Consider the following 15217-nt stretch of genomic DNA (forward strand, 5'->3'; position numbering starts at 1 on the left):
TCCTTGCTATAAAAATAAATGAAGTATTCATGTTTGCCTTTCATTAAAACTTTCTTCAAAATTTAGCAATATTTACTAGAAAAGCATTATTAACCTTATACTTACCAAAAAAATTTTAAAAGAAAACTGCTGGTAATTTATTTTTATTACTCTTTATTTTACTTAAACCCTAGAAACTTGTTTACGCAGCTATAAATGGAGGTTAATATCTGCAGCACTTATTCAAGTAAACTGTAAGCTCCTTGAAGGGAGGGACTTTGTATTTTAACATTTCTTTGTATCTCTAGAATTTAGCACAATGCCTGGCATATAATTACTTAAAGTAATTTGGCCTTAATATATGATCTTGCTAATTTCAAATGGCATAATTTATACAAAGTGTTTAATGAGCTTTCAGGTGCTTTGCAAATGTCAGTTTTTGCTATCTTTTTCAAAAATATCTTCCCCACTGACTTGTCAAGCAAAAATCTTCATATTTCCAATTCCTGTTGTGGATTGAGATTAGAGACACCTATTAAATGTCATATATTAACTGACAAAGGTAACAAGCATATCAAAATATTATCTATTAAAATATTTCTGAGGACATCACCATTCCCCCAGTCATTCAGACTCACAACTTCCATGTAATTCCTAACACCTCACTCTTACTCATCTGACATATTCAATCTGTTGCTAAATCCTTTTTCCCCCATCTACCACATCTCTTGTATACAACCTGTTTTCACTCACACAGCTAGCCCCAACCCCAAGTTCAGGTCCTTATTTTTGCCTGGAGTATTAAATTAATCTTCTTCCTCCTCCTCTTCTTCCCTCCTCCTCCTCCCCACTCCTTACCTTCTGTCTTACAATACATACTAAGTATTGGTTCCAAGGAAGAAAAGTGGTATCTACTGAGCCACCTAGCTATCCCAACACTAGCCTTTTAATTAGTCTCCTTAAATTGTCTCCCTCTGCAGCAATCCATTCCCAAATTAGCTCTCAAGATGCTTTTCTTTTTTTTTCTTTTTTTAATTTAGAATATTTCCCCATGGTTACCTAATTCATGATCTGCCCCATTTTTTAACCCTGCTTTTTCCTCCGCCCTCCCAAAGCTGACAAGCAGTTCCACCTGGTTGTACATGTTCAAACCCTATTTCCATGTTATTCATATTTGCAGTAAAGTGATAAGATGCTTTTCTTAAAGCTCAGATCTTATCAAGTCATTCCTCCTGCCTAATAAATTGAAGTTATTCCCCATTTTTCCAGAATCAAATCTACAGTCACATTTGTCAAAAAAATAGGATACATACTTCATTTTCAGTCCTCTGAAGAAATCATGATCAGTTCCTCCATTGGTCACAATTCTAAAGTCTAACAAAGTTGTTTTCCTCCTACATTATTGTGACCATCATATAAATTATTCTGGTTCTGTGTGTTTCAACAGGCATCATTTTTAGAGGGGTTTTTTAAACAATAGATTCTTTGGTGCCCATGCGTATTATTATATCAAGATAAAATCATGGTATTTGAAAAGAAAAGAAAAAAAAAAGTCTAAATAACCAAGACCGAGCATGCAACAAATGTCCACAGATCCTGTTTAGGCACAAAACCTACCCTGATTCCCACCCAAATGGCCAAAATACAGATTGGACCAAAGTTTCTCTCTGGTCTGGATCAGGATCTAGTAATGTACAACGTGTGTTGGCTATCAACATTTTCATCATAGTACCATACAAAATCTGGCAAAAATACGAAGGCTTTGACAAACCAAGCATAGAAAGTTTAGAACCCAAACTCCTGAATTTTTAAAAGTGAAATTTTTCTAACTGTAAAAGTTTCTCCCCCAAGTGCTAACTTATGAAAATGAAGAGGAAAGGGAAAATTGTTACCAAGTACAATGTGAAGTGAGCTGTCATCTCCTCCAATTTTGTTATCAATTACAATTCACTTCACCAACTGCTTGCTCAAAGACATAGGATTTCATCAGGATGGGTGCTATCTCCAGCAACACAGATGGCAGCCTCTCCGTGACTTTATAGATTGTGGGATCATTGATTTCGAGCTGGAAGAGAGCTTCAAGTTGATTTAATTCAACATCATTTCATATGTGAAGAAGATACACTGGAGAGGAGTAGCTTAAAATTATGTAAGATACTAAGTGGTAGAGCTGGAATTTAAACCCAGGCCCTCTGACTTAAAACCTAGAGAGAAACTATCACTTTTTAAAGTGATTATTACTACAAGTATTACAAAACATTATTGCTAAGTACTTTGTACTTTATTAAATATTTTTGAGACTATGTAATAAACACTATGTGAGGGACAGCTAGGTTGAACAGTGGCTAGAGTATCAGGCCAGGAGTTGGAAGAATCTGGATTTAAATCAGGACTCAGATATTTTTTAGTTATGTGACCCTGGGCAAGTCACTTAACCCCCACTCCCTAGCCCATGCCACTTTTCTGTCTTAGAACTGATACTAAGACAGAAGATTAAGAGTTTATAAATAAATAAACATATATATGTACATATATACATATATATATATATATAAATACTATGTTACTATATGAAAAATGCTACTATAGTGGCAGCCCATAAAAAAAGAGAAATAATATGTATCCCCTAGTCCTGTGTGTCCCTCTCCTACTGCAATTGTGTCAATATAAAATACAGAAGGTTCAGAGGATACTAAGAGTCACAGATCTAGCTTTAATAAAAGTCATTATCTCTGACTGAAAAATTCATTTCAAGATGAGATTCTCTAAATTTAACTAGGAGGCTTCTCAGATGACATAGAAGCCATCCATTGTTGTGCTCGCATTCTACCAGCCCATCCTTTGAGAACCCAAGATCACCTTCAAGTCATAAAGAGGAAGAAAATACTTGGATCAAGCAAATAACCACATCACTCTCACTGTGTAGATTGTTTGTGATATTGCTGTGTTCAGAATAAAATTGACAATGAAAACATCAGTTTCATGTTATTTCATAATAGTCCTTCAGAAATAATTTTTAAAGCTTCTATAGAAATTTTCCACTGAAATTTTGTTTTAAGGGGTTATACCCCAGCAGAATATTTGAAGATGACTGGCTCAGCTAATTAGGTTGATTAGTGAATTATCTATGAAGCAAGATCCCAAGAGAATGGGACAATGGGGCATTGGAGAAATTCACTTTAATCATAGTTGTGAACTAAGAAAGGCCCAGAGCATGGAATGCTGCTAAGCTGGGGTGTGTGTGAAGCATATAGGATGGTGGAGTTTTGTCTATTGGAGACACAGTCTAATGGAATTGGATACCAATGAGGATGGAAGGGATGACAGAAAGGGCACAGAAAGGGGATTGAGAGGCAGAGACCATGAACTTGAACCATTTCCTAGATTTGTCTATGGCTTGCTTTACCTGACTTGGCTTTAAAAAAAGGGCAGCCTCTGCTATGGTACAAATCATAACCTCTATAGGCTCAGAAATAGTAAAATCCACACCTGTAGCTGACCCAGGTTCCAGTGTCAGCTCTCTTTCTATATGGAGCAATTTTCATGCAACAGTTATTTAAAATGAAGTCAAAACCTCTTAAATATGGAGTGGGAAAAGAATTTTTTAATGTGACATTCATGAGTCTGAGAAAGCACAGATGCTTTGATCTTTGTTTAATTTTTCTCTTATGTTTCTCCCATGAGCTATTCTCTTGTTAAGAGCTATCCCTTTTTACCCTGTATTCTAAATCTCCCTTCTTTGATCTTGGATGATAGGTTGCCAAGGACTTTTGGGAATGAATTGAAAGAGGGGGAAGTTAAATGTCAGTGTTCCGGCTTTGTGATCTTTTATGGAGGGTCCTTTAAAATTTAAACTCTTTCAAAAACTTGTCTGGGATCCTTATTTATTTATTCAATCACCTCATGTTTTGGAGTGTTCTTCATGTGTCTAGCACTGTTCTAAATTTCTGGAGGGCATTCAACATAAAGAAGACTTGGTCCTCATAGCTAAAGAATATAGAAAATGTGTCATAAAGTAGACCTGATTGGGTAATGAAGAAATATCAAATGAGGTAGTAATTGGGGTAATTAAATAGGTAGGTAGGTAGGTAGATAGATAGATAGATAGATAGATAGATAGATAGATAGATAGATAGATAGATAGATAGATAGATAGATAAGACAGACAGATGGATGGATGGATGTACAGACAGACGTACGTACGTACAGACAGAGAGACAGACAGACAGACAGATAGATAGATAGATAGATAGATAGATAGATAGATAGATAGATAAAGACCGACAGACAGATAGGTAGATAGATAGATAGATAGATAGATAGATAGATAGATAGATAGATAAAGACCGACAGACAGACAGATAGATAGATAGATAGATAGATAGATAGATAGATAGAATGACCTAGCCAGTTAGATGATAGATAGCATTGATTAAGCACTTATTAGGCCTCAAGAATTGCCCTAAATGTAGCCCTAGGAATGCAGATAAATGCAAGTAACAAAAAGGAAACTGCATTTTAATTTCAAGTAGGAAATATAAAGGAAGAACATGGAGTGGCATGGTGAGGGGATAGCTTGGAAGTAGTATGGAGGCCTGATCTGGGCAAGATAAAGCGACAGCTTACTTATTAGACACAGAGGACACCAGAAGATTCAGAAATAGGGTCTAGGATAGGAATGTGTGTTCATGTGTGTGTGTGTGTGTGTGTGGGAGGAGGGGTGATATAGAGGAAGAGGATGGCTGGAATACAAGCAGAATGGTGAGGAGATGATCGGCAAGTGGCATAAAGATCAGGGTCTGGGCAAGATAAGGTTAAAGTTCACCTTGTTGGTCTTGCAGGATAAAAATAGATGAAATTAGATTCTCCATGAAGTCCTCCTCTGATGAGCTCAGGTGGCCCTGTGTCCTCAAAGGTTATACCATCAAGCTATGCCTCCTGTCAGGTTCTATCATGTTGGGCAGTTCTCCAGTATAATACCAGTAGTGACTCAGTCTGTTACCCAAGGGCCAGCAATGTAGATAAATAGAAAGGCTCATCACCAGTAGTTTAGGGCAATAAATGATACTGTACTGTCATGGCAACCCATGAAACCAAGGGAAGTATTAACATAGCCTCCAGTCTTGTGTAAATATGAATTTTGGGGAAAAGATTCAAAGGATGCTAAAAGTCACAGATCTAATTAGAAAAAGTATTTTATCGGACTGAAAAGGTGCTCTATAATGCACAAAAAGGCTTAAGACCTCCTGATTTATGGAGAATCCATCTTCCCTTAAGATCCTACTCAGTTCATCCTCTTTTTGGTTAGCATCCACAGTCTTCTTTGAACTTCACAACAACCACATAATATAAGGAAAGAGTCAGAACCTGGCTTTAAATCCTATTTTTGCTGCTTATTACCTTTGTGATGTTGGGCTGATATCACTTAGCATTTCTCGACTTCAGTTTCTTCATCTGCAACATGGTGGTAAAGATAGGATGTGTGACATCATTTGGGAATTCCAAGTGTGAGGAAACTCTTCTACTAATGCAGGTCATCAACTTCTCTGTAACTTATAGCCTTACAAAGTTGCCTAGGTCAGGGTTTGTCAAATGGCAACCTACAGACCAAATCCAGTAAAAGATTATTAGTTTGCAGGGAACATATCAAAACAAGTGGCAGCTTAGATTTGCCCCATGGGACATAGTTTGCTTACTTGGTCTACATCATTATGAGATGACTTGCCAGGATTACAAGCATGTGTCTGAGGGGCACCTTGAACTTGAGTCTTCCTGGATCTGAGGCTAGCTATATCTACTTTGCCACCCTCCTCTGCATAGAGTAACACATGATCTTGAAGGCTTTCCTCCAGCAAGGAACATACATAGAACTCATTTCAATTCTTCATGAGTACAATCACAGAGCTAAGTGTTCACTGACCCTCTGAATATTAAATCAAGCGAGGCATAATACAATGTTTTCCACTGTTATATAAGATGTCCTTAGGAGATTAATTCTCTATTAATCAATAATTCTTAACCTTTTTGGTGTATCATGGACCCCTTTTGTACTCTAATGAAGGCCATGGAATCCTTCTCAGAATAATACTTTTTCATCATATTTGAAGGAAATACCAAGTTTCAATTAGAGGTTAGTGAAAATAAAGGTGTCACTTCTTCCCATTCAATTTCATGGATGTCTTGAAGTTTATCCATTGATCCTAGATAAAGAATCTCTAAAGTATAACTGAATAGGACTTCCATAAAGATGCTCCTATTTGTGGCTGCTATTGTGCCAGTGGAATCAATCCATAAAATCATACAGGGACTCCTCAATGAATTCCATGATCAAAAAAAGACATTCCACGTGGAAAAGAAATTAAATGGATGAAAAATATGTATTGTACATATTGTAACATGAACATAATTGGAATATTAACCCATAGAGTTATTCATCAATACATATTTTGGGGACATGTACTACAAAGGGATGAGTTGGGCCCAGCACTGAATAGGAGAAAGAGTCTGCTGGACTGCATTTGGGAAACTGCTATTCCTTAAATAATCCCATGCTGTTACCTGGTACAAAACTCTAATTTTTTAGAGCAGAAATATTCATCTAATGATTCTGTATAGTTACAAGTATTTGAATAACCTGTTCTTTTTTAATATTTATTTTTTTAGAAAAGTTAATATGGTTACATGATTCATGCTCTTACTTTCCCTTCCCCCCCCCCCCGCCCGCCATAGCCGTTGCGCATTTCCACTGGTTTTAGCATGCATGTGTCATCAATCGAGACCTATTTCTAAATTGTTGATAGTTGCATTGATGTGGTAGTTTTGCATCTATATCCCCAATCATTACTGCCTCAACCCATGTGTTCAAACAGTTGCTTTTCTTCTGTATTTCTACTCCTGCAGTTATTCCTCTGAATGTGGGTAGTATTTTTTCCATAAATCCCTCAGAATTGTCCTGGGTCATTGCATTGCTGCTAGAACAGAAGTCCATTACATTCTATTTTACCACAGCATATTGGTCTCTGTGTACAGTGTTCTTCTGGCTCTGCTCCTTTCACTCTGCATCAATTCCTGGAGGTCTTTCCAGTTCACATGGAATTCCTCCAGTTTATTATTCCTTTGAGCACAATAATATTCCATCACCCGCATATACCACAATTTGTTCAGCCATTCCCCAATTGGAGGGCATCCCCTCATTTTCCAGTTTTTTGCCACCACAAAAATCGCGGCTATAAATATTTTCATACAAGTCTGTTTATCTATGATCTCTTTGGGGTACAAACCCAACAATGTTATGGCTGGATCAAAGGGCAGGCATTCTTTTATAGCCCTTTGAGCATAGTTCCAAATTGTCATCCAGAATGGTTGGATCAATTCACAACTCCACCAGCAATGAATTAATGTCCCAATTTGGCCACATCCCCTCCAACATTCTTTACTCTCCCCTGTTGTCATTTTATCCAATCTGCTAGGTGTGAGGTGATACCTCAGAGTTGTTTTGATTTGCATTTCTCTAATTATTAGAGATTTAGAACACTTTCTCATGTGCTTATTGATACTTTTGATTTCTTTATCTGAAAATTGCCTATTCGTGCCCCTTGCCCATTTATTAATTGGGGAATGGCTTGGTTTTTTATACAATTGATTTAACTCCTTGTATATTTGAGTTATTAGACTCCTGTTGGAGTTTTTTGTTATAAAGATTTCTCCCAATTTGTTGTTTCCCTTCTGAATTTGGCTGCATTGTTTTTGTTTGTACAAAAGCTTTTTAGTTTTATATAATCAAAATCATTTATTTTACATTTTGTAATTTTCTCTAAGTCTTGCTTGGTTTTAAAATCTTTTCTTCCCCAGAGATCTGACAAGTATACTATTCTGTGTTCACTTAACTCATTTGTAGTTTCCCTCTTTATATTCAAGTCATTTACCCATTCTGAATTTATCTTGATGTAGGGTGTGAGATGTTGATCTAAGCCTAATCTCTCCCAAATTGTTTTCCAAATTTCCCAGCAGTTTTTGTCAAATAGTGGATTTTTGTCCCAAAAGTTGGGCTGTTTGGGTTTATCATACCCTGTCTTGCTAATGTCACTTACCCCAAGTCTATTCCACGGATCCTCCCTTCTGTCTCTTAACCAGTATCATACCGTTTTGATGACTGCTGCTTTATAGTATAGTTTAATATCTGGTACTGCTAGGCTGCCTTCTGAATAACCTATTCTTAAAAGAATCAAATTTATAGGTCGACCAAAGCACAATGAACAGGAACATGGTGAGCACACAGAGAATAGAATACATTTCCAACAATGACCTTTGCATGGCAATGGAATAAAGAGATAACTATGGTGAAAAAGGGAAGACGGAGTTTGGGGGATGGGTCCAATTTCAGCACTATTGCCTGTAAAACAGAAAAAATAAAAGACCTAGAGTTAGTTAGGTGGCTCAGTTGATTGAGAACCAGATCTATAGATTAGAAGTCCTGGGTTCAAATCTTCCCCCAGATTCTTCCTTGAGCAAGTTACTTAAACCCCATTTCTTAGCCCTTACCAGATGAAGTGACTTGCCCAGGATCAGTCCTATACTTGGTAAATGTCTGAAACCCAATTTGTACTCTTTCACCCAGCTACCTCTAATTAGGGATAGTGTTTTAGAAATGCTCCTTGACTGAAAAAAAAATTATCCAATGATATTTTGAAAGTAACATGGAAATCAACAATTCATTTCTCCATATGTTAAACTTGTTCATTTACAATGCATGTTTAGTTGTTATTTCTCAGCGTGAGTTAGCACATGATTACTGTATTTAGGATTGTAGAAGAAAAATATGAGATTGGGAAAGAGTTGTGTAGTACTTATGGATATACTTCCAACCTTTTATTGATCCCAGATTTTGAATGGTATGCAATCATTGTAAGTACAGCTAGTGCTAAATTATTCTTTAACTCATCCAATTTAATATGAAATAGATTATTTCCTTGGTGGGAAACAATCTAATATTTTAGAAATGAGCCAGTGGGAGAGGGTTGAAGTACTCAAGAATGGGATTTTCTAAGTAAAAAAATAACAAAGGTCATACATTTGTTGACTAATGTAATGGTGGTGGGTTTAAGGGTAACTGTGAAGAGTGAGGTTGGTAGATTGATGCTCTATCATTTCTACTCCTTCTTCCTGCCTGGGTAAGGGCTGGAATATTTCCAAATCTTCCTGATCTATATCATATGTACTTGGACCAAGAATTGGAGAAAAAGTTTACTAGTCTGCAATATTTGTGCTTTTAAAAGTTGGGATTGTGTACCATCTAGCTGCATGGGATTATTTAGTGTATTGCAATGCCTGGACTTCCATGAAATGAATAAGGTTAGAAGATAGAAGGACAATTCAATTCAATTTGACAAGTATTTATAGAATGCCAGAATCCCAGGACACAGAATACAAAGACAAAAACAAATTAGCCCTGATCCTCAAGGAACATATGGTCTATTAGGGAAAGCAACCCAAAGGGGAAGGAGAGGACATTTGTTGAGTACGTACTATGTGCCAGGCACTGTATTAAATACTTCACAGATTTCTCTCATTTGATCCTCACAATAACCTGTGAGATAGGAACTGCTTTTATTCTGATTTTATAGTTGAGGAAACTGGGGCAGACAGAGGGTAAGTCTGATCTTCTCCTTTGCCTCTTTTGAACCTTACCTCTTATCATATTTACCTGTCTACTTGCTGTGTCTTCTCTGACAGACCACAATACAAAGTCACCCAGCTAGTAAATGTCTGAGGTCAAATTTGAACTCAGATCTTCCTGATTCCATGTCCAGAGTTCTGTCCACTATCCTACCTTATTGCCTCTGCACAGGTGATTAAATACAAAGTAAACAGTGATTGATCAGCTAATGCTTACTATATACCAGGTCCTGTGCTAGGCACTGAAGATCCAAAAATTAAGAATGAAGCAACTCTGCTTGCTTGTTCTAATTTTCTAACTTCAAACATAAAGAGTCAAGGGATTGGAGCTAGAGATAAACATAAGTTTAAATTGAGGAAAAGAGCCAGATTTCTACTTGAATATTATGTAATGATTTAAAATTTTTGGAAGCTACAATAAATTACAAGCATGTGGAAGAAGCTGAGCCAGCCCAAGTCTTCTGTTTAAAGATATCTGTAGAGCCACAATCAACCTTCCTGATTTCTCCCTTCTTTATGATAGTTTAGTCCTTTCATTTTCTCTATTCAGTCAACCTTTTTAGTTACTCCTCTTATTTTCTCCTTTTGCCTGATGTCCCTTTTGCCAGCGACTCTTTCCATCTCTGCTCATTAAGTCTTGGGTAGTGAAACAGATGCCATCTTTCCACAGCTGCTGCTTATTTCTTGAAGTCCCCACTGTTTCTTCTCAGCTCTTCTCTTGCAGACTTTTGGTGATCCTTTAAAAACTCCAGAGTGTTAACTCATTTTGCCTTCCAGTTCAAAGACTGCAATCATCCCAAATCATTCTCAGAGCTTGCATGACTCTATAAATTACAAATCCTAGGATTCCAGTCAGTTCTCAAACATCTAATATGTGAAGATGGTCTATATAGCAAAGGTTCTTAACCTGGATTCCATTAACTTATCTTAAAAGTTTTTGGTAACTGTATTTCAACATGATTAATTTCCATTGTAATCCTGTGTATTTTATTTTATGTGGAGTAATGCAGTCATTACTCTGGTGAGTTGGCTTCACCAGTCTTTCACAGGCATCCTTGACAAATAAAAAGGTTAAGAATCTCTGGCCTATCATTTTAGATTAAGATAATTCATTCCTTTCAAACACTGTTTCCATTTTTAATTTGTACATGCATGTAAATGGATGTATAGGCTGTGAAATCAAGTATAGGTTAGAGAATCAAGTTCAAAGTTCAAGTGGGACAAAAGAAGAGAAGTCTGAAAATATAGAATAATTTTATGCTTGAACAAAGTTAGCTTATGGAACATATATCATATATGAAAGTTGACTGACTCGTATGAAACTAATTGAGGCAATGTGGCACAGTAGTAGCAAGATGATATTTAAATTCAGAAGACTTGGTTGTCATCTTAGCTCTGCTTTTTTCTACCTATGTGACTTGGGCTAAGGCCATGTTGCCTTTCTATTTCTTTAGTTTCCTCTGTAAAATGATTAGGTTAGACTCTATTTCTAAGGTTTCTTCCGGCTCTGAATTCTATGATCTTTTTATCACATTTAATATAAAAAAAATAATTATGAATGAAAACGATCAGTAAGCCCTTACTATGTATTGCACCTCGTGCCTGCTAAGAACTGGGAATGCATATAGAGAAGTGAGAATCCCTGACCTCAAATACATTCTCTTTAAAGAGTATCACATACAATTAAAATTCATACCAATTCAATAGGCATGTATTAAGTATCTACTATGTACATGTTACTAACTCATTTTAGCCACCAATTTATAGCACCTCCCCTAAAAAAGTATTTATTTAACAAGTAGTTAAATTGGATGCTTCAGTATTAAGTTCCTATGTGACTTCTAGTCATTCTCCGGTTCTGAATACAGATGTGTCCTAATGGATGCAGATCAATGATTCCCAAAGTGGGAGCCACCGCCCCCTGGTGGGCGCTGTAGTGATCCAGGAGAGCGGTGATGGCCACAGGTGCATTTGGGGGTGGTGAATAACTGTAAGGGGGCAGTGATAGTATGTGACAGGGGGCGCTAAGTAATATTTTTTCTGGAAAGGGGCCAGTAGGCCAAAAAAGTTTGGGAACCACTGATTAATTATTTTATTTATTATTTCTTTATCTTCCTACTAGGCTCAGCTCAGTGTCCACTTCTTCCTAAAGCATCCTAGTTTTTAGCTCTTACCAGATTGCTCAATCTGATCTCTCCTTTACCTCCTTTGCCCTCTGGCTCATATCATACTTACCTATTTACTTACTGTGTCTTCTCTTTATGATCTAATAGAAGAGGTGAAAACAGACACATATAAACCTAATACAAGGAAGAAAGCAAAGCATTTTGGGACCAAGAGGTATGAATAAAATATCTAGAGAGTGTCTTTTTAATAAAAATAATCATTCAATCATCTGTCAATTCAACAAATATCTATTAAGTCCTTACTCAGTTGTAACTTACTGCTTCTGGGGCCATTCAATCACCTGTCAATTCAACAACTATCTATTAAATCCTTCCTCAATTGTAACTTACTGCTTCTGGGGTCACACTTCAACTCTTTACAAAATGGGGCTAGTAATAGCACCTATCATTCTGGATTGCTGTGATGATTAAATAAGATAATATGTACAGTGCTTTGCAAACCTTTAAGCATTATATAAATGCTAGCTAGAATACGTTATCCTTTATTATGACAACATAATATATATCATTATATATTAATATCTTGAATCAGTGTGATATTAGATGTCATTGTTGGTAGTGGTGATAGTAATAGCAGCAGTAGTAGTAAGAGCAGTAGTAGTATTAGCAGCAGCAGTAGTATTGTAGTAGTAGGAATAGCAGTAGTAAGAGTAGCAGTAGAGGTAGTAGAAACAGCAGCAGCAGCAGCAGCAGCAGCAGTAGTAGTAGTAGCAGTAGTAGTAGTAGTAGTAGTAGTAGTAGTAGTAGTAGTAGTAGTAGTAGTAGTAGTAATAGTAGTGGCAGTAGCATTAGTAATAGTAATATTGTTGTAGTATAGTAATAGTAGTAGTAATAATATAGTAATATTATAGTAATAAAATAGCATCAGCCTTGATAGTAATAGTAGTGATATAGGAGGAGGAGGAGGAAAAAGAGGAAGAGGAGGAAGAGGACAGCTACTTGATGGGTCACTTACAATGGTGATTCCTTTCACGTATGGATTAAACTAGATGACAACATGGCACCTTTTGGCTCTCAAATGCTGTGATTCTGTGGGGTAGTTTGTAATTGGCCTCTACAGTCCCCTTGAGCTTGATATCTGTCTACCATGAAATCATGTCCACTTGCCATATGTCAGCTGCAGTAGGAGATAGAAAAATAATATAGGTATAGCCTCTTTGTTCATGGAGCTTCCAATCTGGCAGAAAAGCAAGATTCATTTAAATAATATATTTACAATTTTCAAGTTGCCTTTTTGGAGGGTGGGGTTGGGTTGTTATGAACATTTCCAGAATCAAAATTCTGTTTTCATGGCTGTAGAGATATTTTTAAATTATATTCTTAGGTGTAGCTAATCATCTTCAAACTCTTAGTTTCCTAGAAGAGGTAGGAAAGATGTTTAATAACTGTGTATCTTGGTTGATTTTAAAAGATAGAAAAATTATTTCATCTTTTAATTTAACATATTAAATTAATTAATTTAATTAATTTTAATTGAATTTTAATTTATTAATTAAATACTTATTATTATAATTAAATTGTGTTTGGGCTTTGAGGGATTTGGGAAGGCTGAACTTCTCAAAACACATGGCTTTATCAAACCATGGAGTGAGTCTCCCCTACTGAGAATATTTAATTGATGGGCTGTGTTTATCCTATGAAGTCAAATTTTTCTTCTCTTCCATTTGTCTGAGTAGATGAATGCAATTCAGTAATAATCTTTTTCCTTTTTTCTCTTGCCCTTTCTTTCAGGCATAGATGTTCTTTATCAACTAGGCCTTGGAGGCAACGATGTAAGACGCCAACCAGTGGAGAATGTGGTACTATCTTCGTCTACTCCATTACCTCAGGGAGTTCAAATAGCAGAGACAGGTGTCATTCTAACAAGTGGTACTCATATTGAGGCACCTACCAAGAGAATTTTGCCATCCAATCTAGGACAGCAATTCACAATAGTAATTGCATTACTGTCACATAGAGTCAACAATGCTTTTCTCTTCAGTATCAGGAATAAAAATAGACTGCTATTAGGAGTACAATTACTACCCAAAAAAGTGGTGATCCACATTGGTGGGAAACTGGTAGCATCTTTCAATTACAGTGTTCACGATGAACAGTGGCACTCCTTTGCCATTGATATTCAAGACTCAGTGGTTTCCATGTTTGTTGAGTGTGGAAAGAAGCAATTCAGCAAAGACATTCTTTCTAGAGTGCAGACATTCAATGCTGATAGTGTGTTTACTTTGGGAAGTATGGACTACCATTCTGTCCACTTTGAAGGAGTAATTTGTCAGCTGGATATAATTCCCTCAGCTGAAGCATCAGCAAACTATTGTAAATATCGGAAACAGCAATGCCGCCATATTGATACCTACCGATCAGAGATGGGGTTTCTGCATACCACTACGTTGCCAGGCATCGTATTGGAGAAGACTCCATCACACAAGCAGTCTGATAAAGAGGTGCCAGCAGAACATAGACCACTTTATGAAGGAGAGAGAAACCCAAACTCAGTAAATAAGGAGGTTCCATCAGTCCATAAACTTCAAGCACCCTGGGAATCATCAAGTTCTTTAACATCTGTCCCTAGGGGAAACATCTCTTCTGGGAATCACACAAAACCTGAAATCCAGGTCACAAAGATGACTGCCAAAGAACATATCTCACTAAATTTAAATTTGTCAGTTCCTCTTCATCAACTCAAAAAGGTGATGCTGAGCTCCAACAAGAAATCTGACTTAATCCAAAATGTTTCCGAGAATGCTGTAGGGCATAAAGAAGGAATAACTAGTCTCCCTTTGCCCAAGGAGAGGCCATCCTTTGTCTCTCCCCTTATGAAAGAAGATAAAATTGATGACCTAAAAAAAGATGTTAAGGTTAATCAGCACAATGAAAAACTCATGAATATGTCACAGATTTTGAACACAACCTTATATCGGGCAACGACTGAACCATCTGTGGATAATAATCTCCATCAGCGGAAAGGAAGCAAATTTGATACTGATGGCACATACCACACTGAGGATAACTATGAAACTGACTTTTATGATTATTATTACTATGAGGATCTGAACACGATGCTTGAAATGGAGAATCTGAGAGGCCCTAAAGGGGAACCTGGAATGCCTGTAAGTTGCTTTTAAATGTGTCTTCCTAAAATTAGTTTACTGAGAATTTAAGAGAGCTTTGGAATGGAGTATACAGAGCAAGCCAAACCTGTGACAGAAACTTATCCTGAATACAATGAATGAATTTATGATTCCTATAAGATGTAGTTCCAATAAGAGCAATTTTAGCACAGCTATTGGTTTTTGCTGGGTGGTGGTTTTTTTTCCTTTTTTATTATTGGCAGATTGTAGGAGCATTTAGTTCTGGTGAAGTTGCAGACAAACCAGATG

At 36.7% G+C, this 15217-nt stretch overlaps 1 protein-coding gene across 1 annotated transcript in view; it reads left to right on the forward strand.

Moving 5' to 3' along the window:
* COL24A1 (collagen type XXIV alpha 1 chain) overlaps positions 1–15217 on the forward strand; it is a 407511-nt gene that overhangs the window by 23391 nt on the left and 368903 nt on the right. The window contains exon 3 of the mRNA XM_044674850.1: positions 13572–14947. Within this exon, the coding sequence (XP_044530785.1) occupies positions 13572–14947 (1376 nt within the window). The remainder of the gene's footprint in view (positions 1–13571; positions 14948–15217) is intronic.

The sequence above is a fragment of the Gracilinanus agilis genome, chromosome 4 (genome assembly GCF_016433145.1).
Source record: "Gracilinanus agilis isolate LMUSP501 chromosome 4, AgileGrace, whole genome shotgun sequence".
NCBI lineage: Eukaryota > Metazoa > Chordata > Mammalia > Didelphimorphia > Didelphidae > Gracilinanus > Gracilinanus agilis.